Raw genomic sequence first — 19539 nt, forward strand, 5'->3', positions numbered from 1 at the left:
AAGTCCTGGATTCATAGCCAAAAGGCTACATATTCCTTTGTCTATCAATTGTGATTCTAATTGCTTCTACTTTTCTTTATTAATTCTAATCATTGTCTATTATCAATGAGCGAGGCTATCATTGCTGCTATATATTGCTTATGGTTTCACAAAGATATTGAGAATAGAAACAATAAACATTTCATTATCTTTTAGTTATTCTCTATGCACAATGATCAATCAAACAGAAAGTCACAATCTATCCTAGAGAATGAAAGTCTCATGCTGTCAAAGTCGAAGCTGATATAAAAATATTGTTGTGCCCAAACACCAAGTATGCTAAAAGGAAGCCTTTCTTCTTCAGAAATTTTTACGGACAGGCAGAAATGGTTATTGCTTGCCTTGTGAAACAAATTTTCAGCTGTCAGCTCCATATCTGCATTTTCAGCAAAATGTAATGTTATCTTTGGGAAGCGTTGAAGATCGCGGTCGATATTTCCATAGTAGCAGAGTTGTTCCGGGCCTTTGGTAACTTCTTTCAACGACGTACCTATCACAGATTTAATTTCCTCCTTCAATTTCTTGAATGCTATCTCAGGTAAGTAACTTGAAGTTGCTCCACTATCAACGAACATTCCACCTTGGTAATCGATCCTCTTGAGTATACTTGGGTCGATGTCAAGAAACTTGTCCCCGACACTGATTCTTTCCAAATTTATATAGTATTTTCCCAGAACCATAAATATCGGAGTGGATATTTCTTCAATTATAGGCTTGTCTCCCAAAACTAGCGCGTTCGAATCATAATTCACATCGCTTATATTACCGATACAATATGAAAATCCAGTGTAGTTTTGTTGAGAAACCAATGAAACAGGTCGTTGTCCAAGTCCAAGAACTCCACTGCAACGGTCTACACCTCGAGAAATACTTGAGCATCCAAAAACAAGACGTTTGATGGTCTCTTCGCTTTCATTTTTTGATTGAAATGTCACAACTTCAGAAGCAAGATGTCCCTCAGTCTTACCTGTCACATAGTTTAAGGTATAGTCACATCTCCTCGAGACACCGCATGTGCCTTTAAGGGTCAAAAAATCACACATAGATGTCCCACAATACACATCTTCAACATACGATGAAGAATCTGCATTGTGGTATAATGGAGCTGGTGAGCCTTCACCACCAATGGTGAAGCCACAGTGGACCCAAAGTAAGAAACTGCCCGTGTCCATGATAAGAATTTGTGGCACGGGAGGTGTGCCATTCTTTAATGGAATAAGAAACTGAGCGCCATAAACTGGGTAAATCTGAACTTCAACGCTATCTTTTTTCAAAATATTTGAGACAACAACCATAAGATCTGAAATGCGAGCTTCTGATCTTTGGTTCATTTTTCTCACACGGTCTTCGAGCGTGAGTTTTGGATTATAAAAAGGCGACTTGATTGATTCATAGTGGATCATTTTTATAACAAGCCTGCTTTTCTTAGTTTCAGGATTGGATGCGAAATTGGATGTGGTTAAATAAGGTTGTAGTAATAACAGTACTACGAGAAACAATTTCGCCATTTCGAGAAATTAACGGGCGAGCTATTGAGCTTTTCTTCTCTTCTACTTTGAAAATATAGAGGCAGAAAGAAATAGGGTAAATAAAACCATGTGACAGTTTTCTTTTATAGAGTAAGCAATTCTTTCTTGTCAGTTGGAACTTGGAATTAGAGCATTATTTCAATGAGTTAACTGTTACTTAACAACTTAAACACAATTTTGGTGTTCTTACCAAAAATATAAGATCACATATTTTGTGTACCCATTGTTCATTAGAATTTGATGAATTATAACGTGATTACAGAAAATTGAAGAACATAAATTTGTATTCTCTGTCCCATATTTTATGGAACTTATTATTTGCAGGAATGTATTCAAACGTTTTTTTAGATATAACCAAAAAAAGTTGTGATTTGATTTATGTATAGTATATCTCTTCGAGTAAATTACTCTGCACATCCTTTTAATATAATTCAGTTGCTTACACCTTTCAAATCAAACATTCTCAACTACATGTAATGAAAATTATTCGTAATTTCTATAACTAAATAAACAACACAAAACAAACTCTATAACTAAATAAACAACACAAAACAAACTGCAATAACTAAAATGTAAGTTAGTTTTTTTTTTTCTTTTTCTAAAGGAAAGTTCTACATTGCTAGTTATGTGTTTCCATTATGTAGTAGGTTTACTTGTTTATTTTAGAAAAGAGTTAATAGCCTAAAATCTCCCTAAACTATCATATTTTTATCAATTTCTTACTTAAACTATTCGGTGTCCCCAAAACCCCGCTGAGCTATAATGCCCTTCATATTAAACCCCTCATTGCATTCTTAGAGGTGATATAGAACACGCTCCTAATAATCTAAAAAGTGTGTCATGTAGCACTACACGTGGCTATTTAACTCTGCCTAAAACCCGCCTAAACTATCATTTTTTTGTCAGTTACCTACTTAAACTATCTGGTGTCCCCAAAATCCCCTTGAACTATATTCCCCTATATATTAAAACACCATGTTGGACTTTTAAAGGTACGTCTGTCTAACTATATTAACTTATGGTTTGTACAAAGTTTTTTATATAGTTTACTCGTGATGTATTACTCTCGGATGATTGATTAATTTTAGGAGTTTTGGCCAAAATAATATCTAATTGTGATTATGCTTTATGCTAACTCCAATTGAATAAGTCCTTATTTATATTCACTTTGTAGCACAGTAAAAATATATATAAAGACATATAGTGTTTGTCACGACCCGGATTTTCCACCTTCGGGAGTCGTGATGGCGCCTACTAATAGGAGCTAGGCAAGCCAATTAATTTAATACCTCTCTTGACAACATCAACAATATAAAGAAAGACGAGACAATTAATATAAAAGCGGAAGTCTCAAAACATAAATAACTGAAACCAAGTGCGGAAGCACGAGTACATCTCTACCCAGATCTGGTGTCACTAACTCACGAACTTCTACAGAATGCTAAATACAAAGTCTGAATAAAACACAGTACTGTCTGATCCGATACAAAGGAAATCAAACGAAAAACAAGGATAAGAGAGACTCCGGGCCATGCGGACATCAGCAAGGCTACCTCGGGAATCTCTGGACTGAAGTCAGCTCCCAATGCTCCTACTGCTGTCCAAAAGCTCCTGCTCCGGTACTGTGATCTGTGCAAAAAAATGCACAGAGTGTAACATCAGCACAACCGACCCCATGTGCTGGTAAGCGCCTGACCTAACCCCGGCGAAGTAGTGACGAGGCTAGACAGGACTACCAATCAACCTGTGCAGATATATATATGTACAAAAACTACAAAACTAACGGCGGAAAGTAATAATTAAGACTGGGAGGGGAACATGCTTTTGGGGATAACAGATAAAATAGAACGGTAGGAATAAATAAGGAAAACTACAACTAATCTCTTCTAGCACAGAATACGTGGTCGGCGTGCCACACGATCCCATTTCATGATATATAAGTGGTCGGCGTGCCACACGATCCCATTTCATAATATATAAGTGGTCGGCGTGCCACACGATCCCATTTCATAATATATATATATATATATATATATATATATATGGTTTCCCGGAAAGGGAACAAGTATCAATTCAACTATCCCGGCGAGGGAGAATACAAGTAAACAGTCAGTTCCCGGCAAGGGAATAATTACATCTCTTTCTCTTTCGTTCATTTCTTACTTCCTAACCAAGTCATAATTCGAGCCAACGCTCCAAGGAGTTTACAAGTCATATTTCCTCTTCATACTGTTCACATTATATAGCAAACCATCAATAAACAAGGAAGAGTCACTACAGAATCCTAAATAAGCACAAATAAGGACTCACGGTCATCGCTAGACGCCGTGTATAGATACTCGTCACCATGCCTATACACCGTACTCCAACATTTAGCAATTAGCAAATAATACTCTAATCCTATTCCCTCAAGTCAAAGTTAGATTCAAACACACTACCTCGAATGCTCCAACTCAACTCAAGCCTCTAGTATAGGCTTTTACCCTCGAATTCGGCTCCAACTCAGGCAAATCTAATGAAATAATGACTTACAATATTAACAATAGCTAAACCCAATGCCTAAAATATGAATTTTCTAAAGCTTTTTCCCCCAAAATTCCAAAAATCGACCCCGGCCCGCTTGGTCAAAACACGAGGTTCGGACCAATTCCATGTTTACCCATTCCCCCACGAGCCCGATATACAATTTGTTTTCAAATTCGACCCCAAAACGAGGTCTAAAATCAAAGAAAATCGAAAAGCCTAACTCTAACCCTTTTCCACCAATTTCAACCCTAGATTACATGATTTAGGTTTAGAAACTCATTAATTAATGAAGGAAGACGAAGAAATGAGTGGGAATTTACTTACCCCAAGAAAGCTTTGGTGAAGAAGTGCTCAAAAATTCGCTCAAGAGCTGTGGAGAAGAAGAACCGTGTGAAATATGACTAAATCCCGTCACTGTTCTGTTTTGGGGTATTTAAAATCACTGGGATAAAATGCCCTTCGCGTTCGCGACAGGAGGGTCGCGTTCGCGACAGGAGGGTCGCGTTCGCGAAGGGTATCACTGGAAAGGCCATCGGCGTTCGCGAGCTAAGGGGGTGCGAACGCGAAGAGTAAAAGCTGGGGATTCAGAATTTGTTCTATGCGAACGCGTGGGAGTTAATGCGAACGCGATGAAGGAATTTGTAAGGCTACGCGTTCGCGAGGGGCTGTACGCGAACGCGGAGAGGAAAAATTTGGCCAAACCCCCCTGGGTCAAATAACCCTATGCGTTCGCGATGGGGTTAATGCGAACGCGATGAAGGACCAACTCAAGGCATCGCGAACGCGGAAGAGGCGTCGCGAAAGCGAAGAAGGAATTGTCTGCAACAGCTGAAACCCATTTTCTGCAACTTTTCTAAGTTCAAAACCACCCCGAACACCTCCGAAAATACTCCCGAGCCCTCAGGGCTCCTAACCAAATATACACACGACCTCAAAAACATCCTACAGACTTATCCGTGCGATCAAATCGCCAAAATAATATCAAACTCAATGAATTAAACCTCAAAATCATCACTTTTTCATCAACTTCATAAACTTTCATTTTTTTAAAGATTTAGGTCCGAAACACGTCAAATGACGTCCGATTTTAACCAAATTTCACAGAAATCGCTTAAATCACATATAAGACCTGCACCGGGCACCGGAACCAAAATACGGGCCCGATACCATCACGTTCTAATCAATTTTCGTTTCAAATTTCCATATCAATTTCAGAAAAATAATTTCACAGAAAAATTCATTTCTCGGGCTCTAGACCTCGGAATCCGGGCATATGCCCGAGTCTCATATTTTTCTACGGACCCTCCGGGACCGTCAAATCACGGGTCTGGGTCCGTTTACCCAAAATGTTGACCAAAGTCAACTTTAATAATATTAATATCAAAATTCATCAATTTTACACAGAATTTATATTTAAGCTTTCCGGCTACGCGGCCGGACTGCGCACGCAAATCGAGGCAAGCCTAAATGAGGTTTTCAAGGCCTCGGAGACACAGGATGAGTGAGAAAACAGGTGATGACCCTTTGGGTCGTCACATTCTCCACCTCTAAAACAAATGTTCGTCCTCGAACGAACAAAAGAAAGAAGTACCTGAGTCGGGAAATAGATGAGGATAACGGCTCCGCATATTAGACTCGGACTCCCAGGTCGATGCCTCAGGAGGCTGACCTCTCCACTGGACACGCACTGAAGGAAAACTCTTCGACCTCAACTGTCGAACCTGCCGGTCTAGAATAGCTACCGGCTCCTCCTCATAAGACAGATCCTTGTCCAACTGGATAGTGCTGAAATCTAACACGTGGGCTGGATCGCCGTGATACCTCCGAAGCATGGACACATGAAACACTGGATGCACGGCTGACAAGCTAGGCGGCAAGGCAAGTCTATAAGCCACCTCTCCCACACGATCGAGAATCTCAAATGGACCAATGAACCTGGGGCTAAGCTTGCCCTTCTTCCCAAATCTCATCACGCCCTTCATAGGCGACACTCGGAGCAAGACCCGCTCACCAACCATGAAAGCTACATCCCGAACCTTACGATCCGCATAACTCTTTTGCCGCGACTGAGCCGAACGAAGCCTTTCCTGAATGATCTTGACCTTATCCAAGGCCTCCTGAACTAAATCTGTACCCAATAACCGAGTCTCTCCCGGCTCAAACCATCCCACTGGAGACCGACATCTCCTACCATACAATGCCTCATATGGAGCCATCTGAATGCTGGACTGGTAGCTGTTGTTGTAGGCGAACTCTGCTAAAGGCAAAAACTGGTCCCACGAGCCTCCAAAATCTATGACACAGGCTCAGAGCATATCCTCCAAAATCTGAATAGTCCGCTCGGACTGACCGTCCGTCTGAGGATGAAACGCTGTGCTCAACTCAACCCGTGTGCCCAACTCTCGCTGAACTGCACCCCAGAAACGCGAGGTAAACTGCGTACCCCGGTCCGAAATGATAGATACCGGCACACCATGAACGCGAACAATCTCCCGGATATAGATCCCAGCTAACCTCTCGGATGAATAGGAGACTGCCACAGGAATGAAATGTGCTGACTTGGTCAGCCTATCAACAATAACCCATATCGCATCGAACTTCTTTCGAGTCAACGGAAGTCCAGTAACGAAATCCATGGTAATCCTCTCCCACTTCCACTCGGGAAGCTCAATCCTCTGAAATAATCTACGAGGCCTCTGATGCTCATACTTAACCTGCTGACAGTTCAAACATCGAGCCACATATGCAACAATATCTTTCTTCATGCTACGCCACCAATAATGCTGCCGTAAGTCCTGATACATCTTCGCGGCGCCCGGGTGAATAGAATACGGAGAACTACGGGCCTCCGCTAAGATCAACTCTCGAATCCTATCGACATTGGCACACAAACTCGCCCCTGCAATCTCAAAATACCATCATCATCTTAGGTCACCTTCGTGGCACCCCCACGCTGCACCGTGTCTCTCAGGATACACAAATGGGGATCATCAAACTGCCGATCACGGATACGCTCCAATAATGAAGAACGAGCGATCGTGCAAGCTAACACTCTGCTAGGCTCAGAAATGTCCAACCTCACAAATCGATTGGCCAAGGCCTGAATATCCAAAGCAAGCGGTCTCTGGCTGACCGGAATATAAGCAAGACTACCCATGCTGGCGGACTTCCTACTCAATGCATCGGCCACCACATTGGCTCTCCCCGGGTGATACAAAATAGTAACATCATAATCTTTCAATAACTCCAACCACCTCCTCTGCCTCAAATTCAACTCCTTTTGCTTGAACAAGTACTGAAGACTCTTGTGATCAGTGTACACCTCACACATCACGCCATATAGATAATGCCTCCAAATCTTCAGAGCATGAACAATGGCTGCCAACTCTAGATTATGAACCGGATAATTCTTCTCGTGGATCTTCAGCTGCCTCGAAGCATAGGCTATGACTCTGCCATCCTGCATCAATACTGCACCAAGTCCAATACGGGAAGCATCATCTTATATTACATAAAAAAAGATTACACAAAATAAAATTTCGCAAATAAAAAATTAATTGGCCAACTACATTCTGTAATTTCAAATTACGTAAAGAAGGTTTAAGAGATTCAACTTTATTCTTTGCATGGTGTTGAGTTTAATAAGAAGATTTAAATTGGTATTCTTTCAACAATATGTGTAAGACATGAAAGAAGACTAAAACAAGAAAGAGAATAAATCATTTCAGAGGAAACAAGAGAGGGAGAAAAATTTTCAGAGAAAACCCATATGGAGAACTTAAGAAAAAAAGAAGGTGAAAAATATAGAAGAAAAGTAAAAAAAAGAAAAGAAAAGGAAGAATGGTGAAGAAATGAGGAAGAAAGGTGGATATAGCTGAAATAAGGAGAATATTTATTAAAAGAATAAATGTGAAAGAGGGTTAGGCTAACTAGCCATTATTTTCTGTCATGTGAGCTATTTTGATTGCTTTTTTCAGCTGCCACGCGCTTCCAAGTGAGTGTTTATATATGTTATGCCAGGTTAGCAATGATGGGGTTTTAATATGAAGGACAATATAGTTCAGGGGGTTTTGGGAAAACCGAATAGTTTAAGTAGGGAACTGACAAAAATATGATAGTTTAAGGAGGTTTTAGGGTATTAACTCTTTAGAAAACTGCGGTAACGAGAGGCGGATATAGGATTTAAACCTTATGGGTTCAGCTTTTAAAATTTTTGGAATTGAACCCAATATATTTTTAATGTTATGGGTTCATATTTACTATTTTTGCAATTTTTAAAAATTTTACATATAAATTTTTACTTCGCGTTAAAAGTTATGAGTTCAATTGAACTTGTTGAGTATACACTACATCTGCCCCCGGCGCTAACTCGCTCGAATATCCTTGAAGTACTATAAAATCTGACTAACACGAAAATATTTACTCCTCATTGTCCATAGTACCAAATCCTATATTCTCTATCATTCTCTTTTTTACTCCTCATTGTCCACAGACAAACGCATAGAAAACTGCGTGTTTGAAGAAAGTTTTTGGCCCATCCATGAATGCAACGAGCTATTCGATATGCTATTCCTCGGTTATTAGGTAACAAATGGTCAGTATAGAATTCTACGAAGCTCTAAAACAAGTTCCAATTTTCAACAACAATGAAATTGCGTTAACACAACATATTCGTCATTTAGCCTTCCATAAGAAAGTTAAAGACAGTGCTTATTCCCATATCAAAAGGCCTTTCAGATTATTTCCACCTCGAGATTCATCAGACGTGACATGCTTGTCTTTTGATCCAACTATAATCATCCATAAACAGAAGCGATCCACGATTTATATTTGAAAGGGTTCAATTTTATACTAAACTCATGGTACTGTTAAAATTATGGATTCAAATTTAATATTTGTTGAGAATTTAGTATTGTTTAACACATGTCTATAATCCGTAGTTGCAGCAGAAGTACGTCATAATAATAACAACAAAGACAGCAACAGACATAGTATAATTGTGAGAGCAAGGAATAGAGCTACATATATAGTAAACACAGATAGATCTGCACTTCTGTTTCATACCACTGCAATTGAAAAGGCAACAGCAAAAGGACAAGCCATTCGAAAGGAGAAGAAAACATTATGTAGTTAACCAAAAACCAAACAATTTGCTCTGATGGGCATGTAAGGGAGCCACTACGAAGAACTTCCGGGAGTTACGAAGGAAGCTTCGAGCTCATATTGGTCATGGGTTGGGAACGGGAATTGAACTCGATGAGATCGAATCTCCTGTTGTTCCTCAGTAGCTCAGTGGTAGATCGGTCGGCTGTTAACCGATTGGTCGTAGGTTCGAATCCTACTTGGGGAGATTTGGTCAATACCAGCAAAAACATCTCTGAACAAGGTTCTAGCACCATGCCAAATGTGTCCGAAGAAGAAGAGCAAAGCAAACGAAGCATGCCCAAAAGTAAGAACATAATAATAAAAGGTTATTTATAAGTTTATAGTAATACTATATAACGAAGTAGTGACGATGGATCAGACAACAGTTTCTGTCAAAGTCTTGAAAGCCATTGATAATCATTGGGAGAGATGGGAACACAAGGCCACTCATAAACAAAGTGATTGCATAACGTATGCCTACTTCCTACCTCATGCAGTTTTCGACATTCAAAATCATAGTCATTGTATGCTTCTAGGAAAATCAGGTTGGAGTTACATGGATGAATTTGTCCAACTGGATCCAAGTACCATCCCGAATGGGAGTATTCGGATTGTTTTGGTTCATCTCTGTCAAACTCACCTTATGTTTCAGCACTACTTTTGTAGCCGCCTGACAAAACCCAAAGCTCTAAATAGCTTTTATCAATTCTAGCATAATGGATATTGCCCTCACACAAACCCCATTCAGAACTCCTGGGGGTATGTTTCACCGTCTTTAGGCAATTGCAATAGTTGTATATTCTCCTCATCTTTAGCCTTGGATCGATCATAAACCACTAAGTACTCTCGTAGGTCATACCAATAAAGCGATGCATGATCGTTGGGTTTTGGGTTGCCAACTCGTAGTATTTCATAGTTGATCCTATCAAGCGATGCATGATCGTTGTTCCTTTTGCAAATGAATGTAATAGCTACACGTTTGTAAACCTTGTCGGGTTGCGGGATGACATTGAATTCTCTTGTGACAGGGTTGCATACAACATAATGTAAATTTTCCTCGGAAAAGTCAGCGCAACAGAGAAGTAAGCCATGATATGCTTCCTAGGCATGTTAAGAAAGCTAAGGGAAGCATCGAATGAGCCCCATTCTCCGTCCTGCAAATCCTTCCCTTCTTCAGAGCAATGAAGGAATTTAGCTGGTGGCGGAGGTTTATACTTTGGATAGAAAGCGATATGAGGCTGCAAAAAGAAACCTAACAACACAGGAGCCTTTCTTCTTTTGCTGCCAGTATCCATGCTACCAGAAGCAGGTAAGCTTGCAAAAGAATCAAAGTTAATATTCACACTGGATTTCAATTATAAGCAAATAGGTTCAATTTGATATACAACAATTGGTCCGAAAATATAAGGGGAGCATTGGAGCAACGGTAAAGTAGTCTCCGTGACCTATAGATCACAAGTTCGAGCAGTGGAATTAGCTATTGATTCTTGCACCAGGTAGACTACCTGCATCCACCCCGTGGAATGCGGCCCTTGCATAAACACGGAATGCTTCGCGCATCGGGCTGTACTTTTTGCCAATTGGTCAAGAATAATGTGCTACTCCATTATTCAAGCAATATACAAATAAATTTTAATTCTCCTCGTGTATAAATTAAAAATCCATTATTTAGACCCTGCTAAAAAAAATAAGAAATTGGACCTAATTGAAGATTGTTAGTGTTAAATTTTAAAATTAATGTGAGAAAGAATTTAGTAGAAAATTAGGGTCAAGGCTGCAGTAAATCATCCATAAGAGGTAATGATAGCCAAACTTATCACAGAATCACACTCTCTGTCACTAGCATGAAATGGTTTAAAACTAGGATTACCCTTGATGAAAATTGTGACTCTGCCATTGTTTAGGTATATTATGGTTAAACATGGTTGTTAAATACAACTTAGGCCAAATAAATATACAAGTTGACTCCATTTTTTATTTTGATAACTTAACTAAGGTCAGTACCTATTGAATACTCCAAACCAACAAAAGTATGGCTATGAACACTGATTAATTGTGTGATATTTAAGCGTGCTGATGTTGCAAAACACTGATCTAAAAGATGAATTAGAAGTCGTACCCGCACGATGCGTGGTCAGTACTAAAAAATATTAATTAAATTAAATTATGATCGGGCTTGTTTGATCCTATTAGATTGTATTGCTTTAATAAAATTCAATTGTCATCTTACTTGTCAATACGATATACCTAATAATGAAATCTCTATTAAACTCAAAGGTACTTATATGTTAATGAATAACTTTTTTATTCTATATATTTTTTATTATATTAACCAATATTTAATATTCGCTTTCTTTTTGTCATATATGAGAAGATTTATAATTTATTACTGTTGAAATATTTTTTTATTTTAAATTTTATTCTATTGTTCTTAATATTATCTAAATTTTAATGAACAAAATCTCTGTTAAACTAACAGGCTTATACAGGGAGCGCATTGAATAACTTTTTTGTTATGTATTTTTCTTTATTATATCATCTAATATTTAATATTATTACATTGCTAATAGAAAGTTTTATTAGCATATTATTTTATTAAATATTTTTCTCTGAAAGTTTTTTTATGTCTTTATTTTCGTTTTAGTTATTTTAAAATAATTTTAAACTCCAACTTGAAACTAATCCCCAATTTGAATAGGTAATTTATTATTTTTGTAATTTTATTTTTTAGTCTAAAATTCCAACTTGAAACTACATCCCGATTTGAATGGGTAGTTTTTCTACTCTTTCTTTCGTCTTTTATAACTAACTTTTTTTTTGCTTTTTTATTTTAAGATAATTTATAAACTCCAACTTGAAACTACTCCCACCCAATTTGAATGGGTAGTTATTATTTTATATATTTATTTTTCATTTTTTAATTATATTTAATTATAAAATATCTNAATGCAGTAACGTGATCTCGTGGATCTGATGTACCATCATACTTTGGAATATCAGACATCTTAAACTTCTTTGGAATTGGGAGGGGAGCAGCACTTGGCTTCCATGGTTGTTGGGAATAGTTATCTATATCCACTCCTTTGATCACGGGCGGTACTCCAGGTATTTGCTCTATGCGTTCATTTTGCTCCTTAAGCTGTTTCTGCAAGGTTAGTACTAGATTTTGTAAATCAGAGTTAACTGGATTACCTGGGTCTCTCTCTTGTGCTTCACTAGGGGTTCCACCGCTGACTGAATTAACCAATCCTGAACGAGGATTCTCCAAAGTGTTGTTGTTTGGAGTAGATGTGGGTGGAACAGCAGGTAATTGGCTAACAAAAGCTTGAAGAGCGTTATTGACTTGAGAGGCAATAAGTTTTTGCAGAGCCTCATTCATGGTTTCAACATTTTCGAATTGAGTCTGTCCATCTGTGTGAGATCCATCAGGAGTGCCTTCACGAGACCGTCGTGGGGAGCCTCATGGAGAACCTTGTGGAGAGCCTCGTGGGGAATCTCCCTGAAGTTGTTGGATTGTCTGAATTTCTGGGTTTCCTTGAGTGTTGTCATTGTTGTTCGACACGATTGATGCAATCAAGAAAATTAGGTTGAGATATGCTTGATTATCAGATTTCCGGTAACGGAACCAATTTGTTTAACCAAAAATTAGATTTTAGGTCAAAGTTTGAATTTAGAAGAACTCGGGTTACTGATAATCGGAAAAGTATATAAGAAAGAGATTTTGAATAATATAATCAGAAAGCAAATAAAACAAAGTATATTTCAGTCGTGTTTTTCGTGTACCTACAGTTGTTTGTGACTTTCCCTTTTATAGTTGTTTTGGGAATACAGACTTTTCCTTTGTCATAATAAGACAATTATGGGTAATTTAATGACCTTAAATGTTACGTTATGCAATCATATACATTAAATACATATTCTCTAACGTTTCTAGTATTTAATACTCATTAAATGTTGTATCTGGGCTCTTTTTTGCTGTCAGATTCATTCCTTTGTCTCTTCTCGATCTTTGACCTTTGAATGTCTTGAATAGGTACGAACGTTGAATTATTTGTATGACTGCTCGTGCCTTCTTCATTTAACTTGCTCGTATCTATTGTTGCTCGTGTCTGTTAACCAACCTTAATTCTTTGACTGCTTGATCAGTCTACGTGCCATGACACGTCACCATATATATAAATACAATTTTCCCCAATACAACTATCAAGATGACCTTAAAACTATATTCTGCTTCGTTCATTTATGTATACTAGTCTTAGGGTACGCGCGTTGCGCGTGTACCCTATCTCAATAAATATATATTTTCTTAAAATATTACATACATATTATATTATAAATAGTGTTTCACAAAAATTTCAAACTTGAAAAAGTAGATGAAAATCAAAAGCTTATACATAGGAAAGAAATATTTTTCCCTATTTGCGCATTAATTTTAATTTTCAAAATTTTCATTCATTTGAGTGTGACTCGGCCACTAAACACCAAACAACATAAAATAATAAAAAAAACGAAAAATATAAGCAAGCAAAAATAGAAGAGACAAAAGTATTTAAGAAAAGTTAAGTCACATTAGAAAATTATATCTCTTGTTAACAAATAGAAAGACGCAATCTTATTAAGAGCACCGAAGGATCAAAGAAAATAAGTTTTTGATAACCGTAGGAATACCAAACAAATACTATTGAGTTTATTAAGTATACTACTTGTAGATATGATACCTTGATACTTGGGGAGAGATCAATGTAGCTTGCACTTTGCAAATTTCCTGAGGTATGACCATAATACTTTATATCGTGGTATGCGATAAATTCAAGTATGAAATTATAAAAGGAAGATAAAACTTACAAATATTAAAATAAGAGAATAAATTACTGAAATCAAAACGGGTTCATTCATCGGGATAAAACCTCTAAAGTCGACGTGCTTCTTTGAATATTTCCGATTACCAAGTACTTAGCCAAACATACTTCAAACTGTAATGTCCACAATTGAAGGAGATGCTTGCAAAAGAAGCATAAAGAAGCTTTATAAGTTCTTGTAAAAGTTAATAGAGTAGAAAAATACACGAGCAAAAATTTTGGAATCCTCCTTTTAGAAATTTATTCATTATGCGATTCTCTTTGGAAAAATAATACTTTATATAGTTGCTTTACACAATTTAAATAAGGAAGCAAAATATAATAAAATCTCACTTCATTTAAATCCCTAAATATTAGGAGTTCTTGCAAGATTCAAATAAGTAAAAAGTAAATAACCAAACTTTTAGCTGATTTTGAAGTTCTAAATATTTAAAAATTTACAAAATAAAAATAAAATTGCTTTGAAAAATAAAATTTACATTTGTCAAAGAAATAAAATTATAACTAAATTGCTTTAAACTGCGGTAAACCAAGTCCCTAAGCTAAATATTTAATAGTATTGTTCTATAATATATGAATGGTTATTAACTTTGTTTGATGATCTTGGAGGTAATTATAAATGCATAATGCACTTCAAAGCATCTAAGATTTGCATTTTTAAGTTTCTTTATCATATTTATATTTTACGCTAACTACTCTTCAAATATACACAACAGTAAGAGTCTTAGGGGAAAAAATATTTTTAAGTGGTAAAACCCTTAATTTAAATAAAAATTGATTCACAAATTTATAGTGACAATCATATCTCAAATTAATATTGTACGTCCATACACACAAGGAAAGGAGTTCAAATATAATTGAAGAAAAATAATTCTAGTTCAAATAAGGAAATATTTAATAAGTACTAATATTTTAGTTGATTTCAAAGTACTAAATTTTAGGAAAATAATTAAATGATAACATTAAAAACTCAAAGTGCTAGTTGTTAGGAAAATAATTAAATGCATATTCCTACATATTAGAAAATTAATTAAATGACTATTTTATCCAGTGTAAATTCTACTTTTAAAGGGTAAAAAAGACGAACGATATTTCGCTAGCACTCTTTATGCATATGTGAAAAATTAGAATTAACACTACTCACACGGTCCAAAAAATATACAAAATTTAGAATTTGAAAACATGCTTAATAATTCTTAGGTGTTTAGCTCTATAAAATTAAAACTAAGAAAAAAATTGGAAAAATATTTTCATTACACTACCATTCCTAACATGGAAAAGTCAGACTTAAGGAAACATGGAAATATCAACAACTTAGACACGTGGAAAAGTCAGATTTAAGGAAAATAGTTATACAATTTAAATAAGAAATTTTTTAAGTAAAATCTTATTCAATTTTAGATTCCTAAATATTAAGAGCTTTTACATAGTTCGAATAAGGAAGTATTTAATAAGTAAAATTTAGTTAATTTTAAAGTCATAGATATTAGGAAAATAATTACATTATAATTACTATTTTATCCAATGTGAATTCTACTTTTAAAGGGTGAAAAAGGCGAACAATATTTCGCTAAGGTCTTCGTGCTTTTAATATAGTACCAGTGTCAGGATACGCGCGTTGCGCGTGAACCTCGACTCAAGGATTTTTTTTTAAAGATCACATAATATTATTTTAAAAGTTATATTTGAGTTATAAAATAAAAGTTAACAAAAAAATTATAAAATTATGAAACTGATAATTGTTGCTTCTATTTGGCTAACTATATAAATAATTACCACTAAGAATTATATAGCCAATAAGAGTAGAATATTATTCATAATGTAAGATTAATCAATGAAATTTGAAGAAATTACCAAATATTGTTCCATTGGTTAGACTACCTCTTCGAACGAAACGAAACTGTTTGAAAAAACTATTAGTGAAAAGTTGATTGTTGCATTTCTTGACTATAGTATTATTATGGAACACAATCTTAAATTTTTTGTGCACTGATTGAAAATTAGAGATTACGATTATTTATGTGATCATTTATGATATAATAGATGTTGCCTTATTCTAAATGTTACTTCCATATATTAACTTGACCAATGAAAAATATAGCTTGAAATTTTATTCTCAGTAAAAAGTTTTACTATAGTTTAATATCGTGACTAAATATAATGCGAAAAATATTGAATATATGTGACGACCCAAAGGGTCATCACCTATTTTCTCATCCATTCCGTGCTTTCGAGGCCTTAAAACCTCATTTTTTTACTTGCCTCAATTTGCGTGCACAGTCCGGGCGCGTAGCCGGAAAGCTTTTATGTTGAAATATGTGAATTCCGTGAAAAATTTGAAGAATTTTGATATTAATATGATTACAGTTGACTTTGGTCAACATTTTTGGTAAACGGACCCGGACCCGAGATTGGACGGTCCCGGAAGGTCCGTAGAAAAAGATGGGACTCGGGCATGTGCCCGGAATCGAATTCCGAGGTCTAGAGCCCGAGATATGAATTTTTCCGTGAAATTGTTTTTCTGAAATTATTAAGGAAAATGGAAATGAAAAATTGATTAAAAGACTATGGTATCGGGCTCGTATTTTGGTTCCGACGCCCGGTACAAGTCTTAAATATGTGTTAAGCGCTTTCTGTAAAGTTTGGCCGAAATCGGACGTCGTTTGACGTGTTTCGGACTATGAGTTCAAAGCTTGAAAGGTTATGAAGTTTAGAAGGAAAATCATGTGCCTTGAGGCTTGATTCTATGTAAATGATGTTATTTTGGCGATTTGATCGCACGAGCAAGTCCGTAGGATGTTTTCGAGGTTGTGTGCATGTTTGGTTGGAGCCCCGAGGGCTCGGGTGAGTTTTGGATAGGCATCGGATTGCATTTCTCATTTTTTTGAAAACTGGTATGCTGGCTTCTGTGGTTTTCGCAAATGCGAAAGGGAGACTCGCAATTGCGAACTCGCAAATGCGAGCTTCGAGTCGCAATTGCGAGGTCTGGGAAATTACGCACAGGTCGCAAATGCGATCGAATTTTCGCAAATGCGAAACCTGGCCTCCAGACCCAAGTTCGCAAATGCGAACTAAAATGTTCGCAATTCCCACGCCTGTTTTGTTCGCAAATGCGAACCTCTGTTCGCATTTCCCATATCCGAGGCCCAGCAAATTTTATACTTAGTCGAATTTTCACCACTTTTCACCATTCTTTCAAAATCCAAATACCATAGGCGAATTTTCAAGAGCAAACTTCATCCCAAATCACTTGTAAGTTGATTTTACTCAATTCTTTCAATCTTTAACATCATTAAACATGTTTTCCACTTGAANGATGTTGCCTTATTCTAAATGTTACTTCCATATATTAACTTGACCAATGAAAAATATAGCTTGAAATTTTATTCTCAGTAAAAAGTTTTACTATAATTTAATATCGCGACTAAATATAATGCGAAAAATATTGAATATAATACAAAAATAAAAATAACTAACCAATTTAAATATTGCATACTAAACCTACACCAAAGAGACCATAGAAATTGAATCCTAAATAGACACAAAAGGAACAATAGACCAGTACAAAAAGGGACAACGAAAGAAAAATACCATAACTAAAAAAAAAAAAGAATCTTAAGAATCCTAAAGCTAAAGGAAACAAAAACCAAAGAATCCCAATCAATGTACATTCTAAGTAAGTACACGATAATTTTATTTTTTCTCCCAAAAAAATAGTTATTATAATTACAATTATATCCAACATATAATGCACTTACGAAGGGTAAAAAAGGCGAACGACATTTCTATAGGGCCTTCGTGCTTTTAATATAGTATAGATATAGATTTGTATTTATATACGTACGTATTTAGCTTGTAAATTCTTAATGCTATCTCTATGATTTAATTGGGGCACCCAGCTGGTCAAAAAATCAAATTGATGGAGATTGCTAGCTAATTAGAACACGTAAATTAAAGTAATGCTGCGTAACAATGAATTATTTAACACTGGTATTCAGCTTAAGATTTGTTTTATGGGATTATTGATAATAGCTTACAAATTAAAGACTAGACCCGAATATATTTAGAAAATGACTTCAGCTCCTTACACATTTATTGCTTGTTAGGGATTTCTCTACCGGATTGATAGAGTTTATTATAGTTACTCTATTTATATTGTTAATTGTTCACAAACACTCTCGGTTCGTATGACTTTGTGATTGTTCAATTGTTCACCAATTCTACCAAATTAGCATGGCTTTGTGTTCTCTGCAATTGACCTATATGTTAAATTGTTTATCAAAATTTACCCAATTGACATAGTTTTATATGCTGTTCAACAAAGTGTTCTTGAATATTGTTATTTCAATTTCCATCCAACCACCCCAAATCTGTTCCAAACGATTACAAATTTGAAACAAAACCTCCAAATGCCAAAACAAACAATCCCCAATCACTAATTTAGTCAAATAACACTTTGTCTTTTTTAATACTTTGAAGAGGTGGCAATTCCCCAACAAGCAAGCTGGATGGTGAGACAGATCCTAAATGCTAGAACAACTCTTCAACAAGTGCAGCATCGCCAACATCAAAGAAAGAGTATGATCAACAGTTTCTACCTGCAGTTGCTTGGAGATTGACCAAGAGTTAACTGGAAATGTTTGATGTTTCAAAACAATGCCAAGCCAAAAGCTATATTTACCATGTGGCTGCAACTACATGGGAGATTGATGACTACAGATAGGCTGATACAATGGGGTTTAGCTGTTGATTCAAAGTGTTCCTTATGCCAAGCTCATGATGAGAACAAGGAACACTTGTTTGTTAACTGTCAATTTACAAAGGAATTGTGGCAGAGAATCCTACATTGGATGCAAAGGCAGGATGTTGTGAGAGATAACTGGGAACAACATATGCAATGGGTGATACAATGTGGTAAGGGTAGGTCACAACGAGCTCAACTCTACCGAATGGTATATGCTGAGATAACTCACCTCATTTGGATTGAAAGGAACCTGCAGCTGTTTGAAAAGAGAAGCAGAGGAGTTGATATTATTACGAGAGTTAGCCTACATATGTAACGTGAGAGTCACCACTGAAATTAGTAGCATAGTGCAACATTTTATGTTTTAATAGAGACAGTTAATGTATGCTTTTGAATTTTTATAATGTTACAACTGTTGCAGGCTATAGATATGTAAAGTTACCGGTGGTTAATAAAAATTATTTGTTACAAAAAAAATACTTTCTAAGAACCGATAATGAAGTTGAGCTTTTTAATAAATCACCAAATTATTGGCTAAACGACAAAACTTAAGCACAAAGTATCAATATTCAAACGATTTGACAATATCATTAACTCAATTTTCACCTTCAAACAAGAATTTCAAGCTTCCAAATTCCAATATGGAATTTTTACCTCCTATAGCAAAGGTTAACACCTTATTTATTTTAAATAAACA

The 19539-nt window shown here is 36.1% G+C and overlaps 1 protein-coding gene and 1 non-coding gene across 2 annotated transcripts; one reads left to right on the top strand and one right to left on the bottom strand.

Moving 5' to 3' along the window:
- Nucleotides 1-215: 215 nt before the first annotated feature.
- Nucleotides 216-1547, bottom strand: LOC109220028 (aspartic proteinase CDR1). Its single transcript, XM_019384487.1, has one exon. The coding sequence runs from the start codon at nucleotides 1545-1547 to the stop codon at nucleotides 216-218; it is 1332 nt and encodes a 443-aa protein (XP_019240032.1).
- Nucleotides 1548-9372: 7825 nt separating this feature from the next.
- On the top strand, nucleotides 9373-9444 carry TRNAN-GUU. Its single transcript has one exon. It is a non-coding gene; the product is annotated as a tRNA-Asn (tRNA).
- Nucleotides 9445-19539: the final 10095 nt, after the last annotated feature.

Source organism: Nicotiana attenuata, unplaced genomic scaffold (assembly GCF_001879085.1).
Source record: "Nicotiana attenuata strain UT unplaced genomic scaffold, NIATTr2, whole genome shotgun sequence".
NCBI lineage: Eukaryota > Viridiplantae > Streptophyta > Magnoliopsida > Solanales > Solanaceae > Nicotiana > Nicotiana attenuata.